At 36.8% G+C, this 12105-nt stretch overlaps 1 protein-coding gene across 6 annotated transcripts in view; it reads left to right on the top strand.

Annotated features, from left to right (window-relative positions):
• ARHGAP15 (Rho GTPase activating protein 15) overlaps positions 1–12105 on the top strand; it is a 623182-nt gene that overhangs the window by 24289 nt on the left and 586788 nt on the right. For all 6 annotated transcript variants that reach the window (XM_022569650.2, XM_022569649.2, XM_089916869.1 and 3 more), the window contains exon 2: positions 4792–4970. In XM_022569650.2, coding sequence (XP_022425358.1) covers positions 4806–4970 — 165 coding nt within the window. In that variant the 5' untranslated portion in view covers positions 4792–4805. The remainder of the gene's footprint in view (positions 1–4791; positions 4971–12105) is intronic.

Genomic DNA, 12105 nt, shown 5'->3' with positions numbered 1-12105 from the left:
ATCATAGTGTGCACTGTAGAAGAAAACATGAGTATTAGGATGCAGGTGAGGAGAAAATGGGAAAGTTGGAGTGTAAAGAGATGAACTGTAAGTGGGGTCCAAATACAACTTGCAAAATTGGCCTAAAACAGCCTTATCCACCAGCTCTGAGAGGTTTCTAACAGGATGAATAAGAATAAATCATCTCTGAACCCACAAGTACGGCAGTTAGAAGTTTCACAGCCACCAACACAGCTGTCATTTCTGGCCATTAGATTTCCTTCCTCCTCTGTCCTCCCTCCTTCCTCAGTTCCTGCTTGGGGTGAGGGGGTCCTGCTTCCTTCTGTTTTGCACTCAACTCATCCATACAAGACATTTGTGTATTATGCCAAGGAAAGCCCTCTTCCCAAATTCTCCCCCTCAGAGTGTCTAGAATACCAGCCTCTTACAGCACTGGTGGGCTTAGAAGGGATCAGGCTCTCAGTTAACCCTTCAGCCCGATAAGAGGATACAAAGATGATCAAATTCACCCACACTGAGGCTAAATGCCATTTTCTTCATGAAACCCAATGCTTACCTTTTCCTTGAATTTCCTTGGTACTATAGTTTTTCTTCATGACATATTTCTGTATCTACTCTATAATATCACAGTTATTTGCATACCTCTGCACTGCTGAGCCCTTTGCCCGAAATGCCCAACCTGCCCTGACTTAGCTCCAACGTCAGCTGATCTTTTGTGGACTTTCTCTCTCCACACCTCCCAGTTCTACTGTGGTCTGATGTCATTGCTTCTCTCCCCACCTGGCACCATTCTAGTCTCATTTAATTATTGATTTGTTTCTTTATCACACTCACCAAACGACTGTAAAACAGTTGGTTGAAACAAACAAACAAAAACCAAAAACACAAAAAAGAGTTATCTCCAGCCTCTAATGTAGTGCCTTGCCACTCAGGAAAGTCTCAGTAAACGTTAAACAGATAATTTATTTTCTGTGGGTAGAAAGAGGTTTGTGTCATTTTCTGTATTCTCCTCAGAGCAACGTGGTGCTCTGCAAAATCAGAAACCACCAAATATTTGCAAACATGAGAATAACTATGAATAGTATCAAGTGAATGCCATTGATAGAACAAAATACAAAAAAAGCTGAATAAAGAGAAACAATTGAGTGCAATAAATAGAGTATCGATAAAAAGTGAAGATGAGGTCAGTTGGGAAAAGAAGTGATGGCTAGAGGAGTGAGAAAAGAGAAATAACATTAACATTGGTAGGGGAAGAGATCAGCTTAAAAGAAAGATCTGAAGGAGGAAGATTTTGAAATTCTTTTCTGTAGACTGTCCTTGAGAAAACAGATGGGAAAGCCAGATAAGAGGCTTTTAAAATTAATCCAGCCTTTTGACAGTAACCCATCACCAGGCAAATTATGGGTTAATTGTCAAATCAATACAAGAATGCAAATGTTGATTTGACGCTGAAATTTGTTCAGAGTTTGAGAAACAACATGCCGTATAAACGGCACCTGGTGGGGCTGTGTAAATACAGTGGCTTTATGCTCTTGGTCAGAAGAGAGTGGCTTTAGCCCGAGTATTTCTCTTACCAGTATTACAAACACACCACCTTAGAGTTTTGAATCTAATGAATAATTTGGAAGATCAAGACTTCAATGTACTCCAAGGAGAACCCAAATTTTTTAGAAAAGATTTATATGTTTAATCATAGATCCCCTCAACCCTCACTCAAATCCTTGGGCATCAGATCATACCAAAGCATTTACATTGTTGCTAAAACTACTGAGCTCTGTAAATATGCAGTAATACTTCTTGAGCTCCCAGACTTTTACACAACGGTATCAGAAGTGAAAAGGAGCCTACAGATCATAGCAATCCTTTTAGTTGCCCATGCCCCCCACTATCAATTTTTTCCAGTGATGAAACAGAGGTCCATGGACTTGTTCAAGATCACAAAGGTGGCCATTAGAAACAGTGCTGCACTAGAAGTCATCATAGGCTCTTTTTATGCAACCAGCCTGATTATAATGAATCCAAGGCCTCCATTACAATCACGGTACCTAGATTCTCATTCTTTCATTCATCCTTACTTCATCCACTGAAATATACTCTGAAAAAAACTCATGCTTTTATTAGTAGCATCTTTATAAATATAAAAAATCCAGAGATTTGCTTTATTTTGAAATAATGTCTCTTGGCTAAGAAAAATTGAAGGCCTCAATAATAAATAATACACAGAATAAAACCAAAAATGTTTATCCTGTACTGGGGTACGTGGAGAAATAACTATTTATATCATCTGCATGTGATTGCATTTACTTTTTTTTTTTTTTTTTTTGCGGTACGCGGGCCTCTCACTGTTGTGGCCTCTCCCGTTGCGGAGCACAGGCTCCGGACGCACAGGCTCTGTGACCATGGCTCATGGGCCCAGATGCTCCGCAGCATGTGGGATCTTCCTGGACCGGGGCACGAACCCGTGTCCCTTGCATCGGCAGGCGGACTCTCAACCACTGGGCCATCAGGGAAGCCCGATTGCATTTACTTTTCAAAACACATTTATATATAAAAAACCCTATCTTATTCTAGTTAGATATAGAGGTAAGATCCCTTATGCATACATTAGTGGTCAGATTTGATACATTTTAAAGTCCTTCTTATTAATGTAGCTGTCATCATATTGCCGTGGAATAGCGGGGATAAGATTTCTTTCTTTTATTCAAATTTTTATTTCAAATGTTGTCAAAAGAGCTCTCTTATTCTCAATTAGATAAGTTTTTAAAATATATCACTCATGTATGATTATGAAAATGAATATATTCAAAATAAATTAAAATAAAATAAGTAGCAAAATAAATTGGTTAAGGAATTCTTAATAAAACTGTCCTGTAAACAGCTTTGTTAGATATAACTGAAGTACAATAAAGTGCAAGTGTTTAAAGTGTACAATTTGATCATTTTTAATATATGTATACTGCTATTAAACCATCACCACAATCAAGATAACAAACATCCATCACCCCCAAAAGCTTCCTTGTATCCAGAGTCCACACTGTCCCTAGGCAATCACTAATCTGTTTTCTCTCATTTTATGTTAGTTTGCATTTTCAAAAATATTATGTAAGTGAAATCGTAAGTACTCAATGAGTACTTTTTTGGTGGGGGTCTTGATTTCTTTTACTCTGCACAATGAATTTACAATTCATCCATATGGTTGCATGCGTTAGTAATCCATTCATTTTTATTGTTGAGCAATATTTCATTGTGTAGATAAACTAGAATTTGTCTATTTATCTGTTGATGGACATCTGGGTCGGCGGTGGGGGGGGGGTGGATAAAATAAATACTCCTTCACTTCTTGCTGCCCAGTGTCCTTAAGAAAATTGTTAGTCACTCTGATCCTCATTTTTCTCCACTATAAAAATATGAGTTTAATGTCAATATCATAGGAACTTTGTAAGGATTAAACCAGCTCATTGCCTGGCACATAGTAAATACTCAATAAATATTAACTTCTTTTCTCACTCAATATCACTCAATTGCCTAACTGGTTTCAATTATGAGGAAACACTTTTCCTCCCGTTAAAATGCTTTTATTCTTTTCTAATCCTTTTAGTGTCCACTCAACTTGAACATTACCGTGATTCTAGCCCCGTTGTCCGACCAATCAGGTAGAGGTACCAAAACAGTTGGCTTCTTAAAATATAATCCTTCTTTTGGATTATATTGGCTTCTATAACTGACTGGTGACATTTTTTTCTAATGTTGTACCCACGTGCCTAGGTTAGCTATGAAATGTCTATATGGGTGAGACATAGAGAGGACACTCAGGCTAGAAGAGGGTCTGTTTCTAGAAGCTTTGAAGCTATATTTGCATTGCAAATATCCTGTTTAAAAAGAGTAGATGTATTCATTTGAGGAACTCGTGGGGAGGAGCAGCTGAAAAGGATTATGGATTTGGGAAGCAACTAAAAGCCCTCCTGGTCCACCCACCCAATTTATTTCCTTTGTTTTCTTTTTCTGAATTATTGTTTTCTCACAGCCGCTCCTTTAAAATTTGCCCACACTGGATTTTCCTACCTGAATCAGACTCCTTCCATTAAAATAAATATAAATAAATAAATAGTGTCGATGTGCTGATTTTCTGTTTCTTCATAGTCTTCATAAATATTATATCCAACTAAGCTACTAAATCTAGTTCAGTTGGCAGATGGCAGTGGACAAAGGAATTTTAATTTTTCCCTGTGGATATTGCAAGTGGGGGTGGTGACTGGGACTCTGCACCATGCTAATGAGGCCAAGCCGACATATTTGATAGTCAATGGGACCAGCTTGCTTTCCTCCAATTTTACACACTTAAATTTGACCTTATTCACAGGGGTATTTTGTTCACCAAAAAGGGCTGCTGGTGGTAGTATCTGGAGGTGGGTTGGGATGGGGTGGGTGATAGATCAAAGACGTTGTAAATGAAAAGAGCATATACCCGGAAGATGCAATATCATTTCTATATAAGGGAGACCATATCATATTGCCATTAGGAGTTCCTTAATCGAATTAAGAAACTACACAGAATTTGAGTGTGCTATCTATGAATTGAAATCCTCTGGCACGTATACAGTACTGTCAGAATACAGAGGTCCAATTGATAAAAGCACTACAAAGTAACTACCTTCTTCTTCACCACTCAAAGAGGCGGAGACTTTATTTCATTTTTGTACTTTAATGATGTATAAGGATATGCACTCCACCAGGAGTTTTTCATGGAAAAGCATATACTTAGAATAATATAATGCTTTTATATTTCATCAGGATAACATTGTAATATGCAGAAGTCTACAAATTCTGATACCTCTGTGGAAACACTGAATCCCACCCGCCAAGGCACTGGAGCTGTGCAAATGAGAATCAAAAATGCCAACAGCCACCACAGCAGGCTGAGCCAAAGTAAATCCATGATCCTCACCGATGTTGGGAAGGTCACTGAACCTGTAAGTCAAATACCACAAGTTCCCTGATATATAGAATTTTGTAAAAGAAGGGGGGAAAAAAAAGCTAATTAGCCTTGTTTTATTTGTTTTCCTAATGTGCATGAGAAAACTGTTTTTGTAATGCATTTTATCTTGCCTACTTATAGTCATAATTATATCCCCAGTTGCAAGAGAAGAGCTGGGCTTAATCCAGAGTGATAAAGTGGATTTGGAGCTAGACTGAAGAGCACCTTTGACTCATTTTAAGGGCCTCCACTATCATGCTTCAGTGTCGTAAAAATAATGAGGTTATGCTAGCATGTGGTGTTTGTACTTCCAAATACAGTACATCACTTTGAAAAGCCAGAGGCTAAAATTAGCTAAGAATAAACTGAGAAAAAAATCTTTTAAAAAAGTGAAAATCTCTTCCTTAAAATCTCCCAACAATATATGATATTGGAAATTACAATCTGATTTGGAATGAGCTTGAACAGTTGAAATGGTGTGGAGATTTAAGGTTTGGAGAGGAAGCCATTTTGTCTCCATAATGTGTCATTAGGAAGATTTGAAATAAAATAGTTAGAGATGAACTCTACTGCCAGTTGTGTCCCTGCCCCTGCACGCATCCTGAGCCACTAAACACACTGATTGCAATGAGTCTCCTCTGGTTAATTTTCTTCCATAATGGTGGTAACTTGCAGCTGAGGCCATAGGATGTTACAAAATTATTTATGCAATGTTAGCCACTCTTTTGGACCCCGGATCTATTTTGTTTCTCACAGTGAGAGCAAGAGCAAGAAATAGGTTAGCTGGGGACAGGCTGTGAGTCCCAGTCACCCTGCAGTAACATGTGAGCTATTAATTGAGTGTTCTGTTAATATCATAGGGGCCTATGAAATATTCAGCTCCCTAACTGAGTTATTAAATGAGATCAACTTGCTGAGTAGCATGTTACCGATTATATTTATTTGCTGTTTTTCACTCGAATTTCAAGTGCAAAATTAACCCACAACGATCTCAGGAGCCTGAGAAATGTATGGTTTTAATCATCCTTTCTTCAGGTATTATAGACAAATTTAGCATGAGGAAGCCAGTGATTATATTTTGAAAGTGAAAAACATATCCCTAGTTAAGGTACTGAGAGATGCATTTTTTTTCTTTATTTTCTCATTTAAAAGTATTATCTGCTGGGAGGCACAACACGGCCAGCCTGACTTGGCGTTGAAACCTGCTAAAACGTTCCTCAACCATGAACTTGAGACAATGGTTAGAGTAAATTATTGGAATCTCTATAATGTATTATCAGTAAGAACTGTACCTTTGGAAAAGTTTAAAAGTTAAGTATATTTAATGATGCCTAACATATTTTATTGGCTGTGTTTAACAAAAGGCACTATGCCGCAGTTGTTTTTGACAAGCATGAAAACATCACAGCATGAGACTGCAAAAGGAATTATGGAGAGAAATTACAAGTGATCCATCTCTCAATGAATTATCCACCTCAATAGCCCGCAGAACTCAGCTACCAATTAACACCTACTTTATTACATGTTGGGATGTACTTAATAACTTTCATGTGTTTATGCACTATTACCTTGACTGATGCCTCTTGTACAATTAGGCATAATTGGCATATCAATATGCAAAAGTTAAAAGGATTAACCCTCTTAAAACTAATGAGCATTTCTGTATCCAGCTGCTAAATGAGACAAAATTAGCATTTTTCACTTTTGGGCAGGATTTTATCATGCAGTTTCTCATTGTTGATATTACCTTGTTACATAACTTTAGTTTGGGCGGTTATATGCTGGACTGCTGGAGAATCAGAGTTTTCCAAAGTTAAATTAGCTATAATTATCCCAGCTTTTGTTTCCGCATTCTTAGCCTCGGCAATATGTATTCCTCGATAAGGAACAAAAATAAAAGTTACTTTTGGTTATGTGTGCTCGGTGCATAATTATATAAAAGGGGTATTTTAGTGAGGATATGTCATTTCACCGAGAAAACTTGGCTCAGAGATACTGTATTGAAAGCTTGCCATGGCACTAATTTTCTTTCTGTCTCAGTTCTTTTCATCTCTTTTTTTCCATGCACAATTTTCTGACTAGATACTGACAGAATGTAAAGTATTTTGGCATATTTATTCAAACAAGCCTGTTAAAGATATCTGCTCAAGCTAAACTAAGAACTTGATTTTTCAGAAGTTGGAGGTTGGGGTAAGGTCAAAGGGGGAGATTTTGAACTTAGGAGAAGTGGGAGGAAATGCACACTAAAAATGTGTGCACAAGTTCACATGTGGTATGGCTTGCTGTAACAGAGATACATTTAATCTGTACAGAAAAAAATTGAGTACTTAGAGACTATATATGTATTATGCATCCTATTTAATATATATGGCATATATATACTACTTGTCACTTGCATATCAATTCTACAAATCTAATATGGACTTATCAGAGTATATAATAACACAAAAATCTGGTATTACACATTTCCATGATTTCACTTATTACAAAAACATGATACAAATATTCTAGGGTCAAATCAATTGTATAATTTTGTCATTAATTCATAAAGTCCTCTTAAAATTTTGCTTAATTAAAAATATGTTAATATGACTGTGAACTCAGAACACAATATAAAATTCTCCTATACATGTCATAAGAGCCTGTATTCTTGGTATCTTAAATCGAGGAGTATTTTGAAATGCCAATATAAACATTTATTCTACCCTAAGCTGTGCAAACACAGGTGAATTTACTTGTTGAATTAAAAGTTTTGATTGCCTAAGTGCTGCAGGGAAGCATTCCAGTAAAACAGGTATCAATACTCCATTAGTATTTTATTGGTGGCATGCATCATTTTCTTTAAACACCAAACAATCATTTTTATGTGGTTCATAAGATCAATGCCTTTTCAAAATTCAGAGGCCACTTTGCTTTCTAAGAAATGTTGGAGAGGTGGGAAATTTGGACATCTAATGACATGGTTAGTAAGAAAATTGCGTATCTGTGAGAGCCATCTGGAGACCTTCATTTGGTGGGGAGGGAGCGCGGAGCGCTCTTTGGTCTCAGTGATTTGTTGTCTCACCCTGAGCATTGGAGTGAGACCTCTTAAAGGTGGACTGATGATTTACCTGAATGTGCTAAACACAGAAGCAGAAGGCTTAGTGAACGTAAATGGGGGCAAGTAAAGTGTGCCTCTTTAAGGGCTAAAAAGGCTAATGTGCAATCCAGCAAATAGCTAATGCAAAAGGTTTAATGTGGCTTTGATGTTATTTATAAGAGAGATGCCCAGCCTACTAGACAGTTTGAAAATAGGTATTAATGAAGAGTTTAAATAGCCCAAGTCAGGAAACTGCAGACCTAGGATTTGCAGGCAGGAGTAGTTCCGGCATTTAATACTGGTGTCTTAAGCAGCAACATGTATGAATATTCGCCATTTCCATCTTGTAAACCCTGCAGAAGTGCATCACTCCATTCATAGCCATCATGGACAGGGAAATATTTTTTTTAATTAGTGTTCAGATAAAGACTTAGGTCAAGCCATTCCTAAACATTAACATACAAGACTCCTTGTGCTTCTCTTAACATACAGCATTCCTTCATTTTTCTTTTTAATATATTATAAGGAAAAAGAGGAAACAATTTTCCTTTGTTTCTTACTTCTGTGATTTTAGGATACTTGCCAAAGTTGTGGCTAGCTAAAAAGGCAGACATAAAAATTGCTACTAAAAATATAAGCCTTCTGTTTAGCAGAGATTTTGAGAAATATTATGAGGCTGTAGGACTTGTCCATGTTTACTTCAAATCAAGCTTATAGATAGGTTTGAGGCTTTGTTTGTATAAATTGTCCTGAAGTGGATCCTGATATTTAATTAAAATGACACTAAATCACATTGAATTGATAAGACTTGGCATCTCAAACAAAGGTAATTGCCTGTATTGGTTTTATACAAAAATAGCGCTGCTTGGAAAATGTGCAGCCAACACAGACTGTCAACTCCATTTATAGATCAATATGTGAAAATCATTGATCAGGCAGGCATGTATAACAGTAACACTTTGCATTTATTTGTTGTTTTTATACCACATTAAGGCTTACAGGATTATAGGCTTCCTAAATATTTTGACTTCCTCATAAATATATGATCTGTTGAATGTTAATTAAATGAGAGTCTGCAGCCATCTCTAAAATTGTTTTTAGTTTGATGATTTCCTTTTATTGCTGTGGATCGTATGATCTGAAAATGGATTAGTTTCCTTCTGCATAAAGATTATTAAAGCCTTAATGTGTCCTATTTAGTGTAAGATGTGGCTGCCTTTTTGCTTTGAAAAATATAGATACAGACAATTATTTTTCTCTTAGTGAGTGGCTGATCTCTTTTTATTAACTGGGCATTCTCAGAGCTCAGGGTGGAATTATTTCCTGACATAGTTTGCACACTGTAGATAACGGGTCTTCTTGATTTTTCCTGATAGAATTTGTTTTCTTTCTTTTCTTTTTATCTAGCTCTGTAGTACAGGCATCTGATCAAACATTATGTAGAAAATAAACTCATCACCTCAATTAAATTCTAGACACACACATATAATTTGAATTCTATTTTTCTGATTCAAGAACAAGCCTTATGAACTGTTCTTATACACTGCATTCTACAGTTAAATCTTTCTTATCTCATCAGTGTAAGGACAGTGTTTTGTTCCTAATCTTTATTGGACTATTGTGGATGACATTTGTAAGCCATTTTGGTTTATAAGGAAAAGCTGGAGGACAGTGGAGTCAGACTCTCCATAGATCCAAACCTCAGATATGACTACGAAATAATGTGTCTTCCACTGCAATTTTCTCTGCCACTGAGAGGTCAATTTTGTTGAGAAATCTTTTTATATCCTCTATATACATTAGGAGTACTGCTTTCAAGACAATACTTGGTTTTATATATGATATTAAAACAATAATAAAAGAAACAAGATTTCAGAAATAGGAAAAAAAAAATCATGAAATTCAAGGGTTAGCTAAGGTAACCAGTCTGCTGTGAAGCAGAAGAAAATGTTTATTTAGCTAGATTTTTGACTTTTAAATAAAATGCCCTGGGGTGGGAGGGAGGAAAGAAGAATAAAAGAACACTAGAGATTTCTTTCCTTGTCCTTGCAGTCCCATGTCATCTCATGCTGTGAAAATCTTTAACTCTGTTTACCAAGCACAAATTGGACTTGCCAAATGTTCAGGAAGTTTTCATTGACAGTGTAGAGTCTGTACTTCAAAGAATGAGCTGGGGCTCTTGAGTTCACGTTCGTGGTTGCATCGTTTCCATTTTAACTTGAGCATAGCTAAATTTGTTTATAATCTCCTACTGATTGAACATGGCGGTGAACGTACATGAGATACATTTTTTTTACTTTAGTCCTCTGATTACTAATTTGAATCCAAAACTCTAACCTTGTTAGCATCTGGACTTATTTCCATAATAACAACCCCTTCAGAACCTACAAAGTAATGAATAATTGACAACAAATGAAATGTTTTGATAGTTGTCGGCACAAAGCATGTTTAATGTTTTGTGTTGCTTCCTAGCTAATTATGTAGATGACACATTTGTCAGACCTTGACTGCCATTAGAAACGTGTTTCCAGAGGGGAGAAAAACAGGCTATTCATAGAGTAATTAACTAGAATGCTCAATGACCTGTGAGAGATTCAAATCGCTGCCAGTTCAGACATTGTTTTGTTACAGAAGCAGAGGGGTAATTAAAATTCCAAATTACAGTCCTATGATGGAGCATTTGTTTGTTGACAGTATACTCTTACTCTAGTTTGTTAATTCTTTTTAAAATTGCTTCTAATCCATTTTATAGCTTTAGGAGTTCCCTCTTTGAATTTACTGACAACTAATATTATGGTAAATTGTACTTCAATGGAGTACTGCCTTCCTCACAGTTTCAAGGGAGCACAAGGTGGGTGGGATAAAAATAGCTCCTTCCCTAAAATGACATATCAGGTGCTGTCAGTGGGAATGCCACTAAAGTGTAACGTCTTGTTAAATACTGTGTTTCCTTTTCTGTATTAGGGGAAAATGTCCTGGCAGAAAATACAGAGATTAAAAAGGAAGGCAACCATGAACATCTAAAAAGGAGGAAAAAAACTCATCTCCCAACAAGAAATGATTGATTAAGGTGTTCTGTTAAACAAGGAGGAAGGGAGAGGAGTTAGGGCTGAGGATGATTTGGGGAATGTGTTGAGTTCAATGCAGAAGATGCAGCAGTCTGTAGGAAGGCTCTCATGGATCAGTCAAAAAAGGGCGTTTTTGCAGCAGTACCTTCCATATCAGGTCAATAACAAACTGTAGGATAACAGGTATCATGCATGAATTTTTTCAAGGCATTATTGGCATAGTTTACAAATCTGGAAGGCCAACATAGTCTAAAAAATTCAGCTCAAGAGAAATATTTATTCAGGTTGCTGAAAGTGAGAACATAGTTTTATTAAAAAGATCTGACAGAAGTCACACGGTATTTGATGCAGGCGAGCTGACAGAGGCATCCAGTGAGCGTTGATTATCCCGAAGTCACTGTCAGCTAGGATTGATTTTCACTTTCTCCGTTTATGTAACAGTTCCTGTAATACAGCTGACCCCGAATCATGTTACCTTGTCATTTCTCTGCATGGATCAAGAAGAGATGAGCTGAAAATAGCTAGACACTGACCTTGAACTTGCCAGAAAAGTGAGAAGTGACAGTGGGGTTTTTCTGTAGTAGTGTACAAAGATTAAGGCGAACTGTTCCTCTGTTGAGTTCACTGTAGCAGCACAAGGGGGCAGAGCAGTACTAGAGATTACAGGTAAAATAGATTCTGCACCAGCATGTAAAGGCTCTGAAATACCGAGTTGAGCCAGAGGTCTCATTTTTACGTCTTAGTGTAGACATAAAGGAGAATTACTGATGAATCAAAATCTTGGGTCCCCTGATGTTCATAATCAGTAATCTAAAAGTGTACATTCTAATTAAAAAGAGGTTACCTAATACTCTGTGTGGCAGCAGCTATGCTTTTCCACTAAGTTATTTGCAGCATCTCTTATTTAATTCATATAATACTCTTCACCCTTAAAATAAGTTAGTCACTTAGAACCATAGTCACTATTATGAGGGTTTTATGGC

Source organism: Delphinapterus leucas, chromosome 8 (assembly GCF_059928025.1).
Source record: "Delphinapterus leucas isolate spDelLeu-1000000601 "Yukka" chromosome 8, BTC_Dleu_Yukka2, whole genome shotgun sequence".
In the NCBI taxonomy this organism is placed as follows: Eukaryota; Metazoa; Chordata; class Mammalia; order Artiodactyla; family Monodontidae; genus Delphinapterus; species Delphinapterus leucas.
Note: the sequence above shows the minus strand (reverse complement) of the source record. Positions and strands in the feature narration are given on the sequence as shown.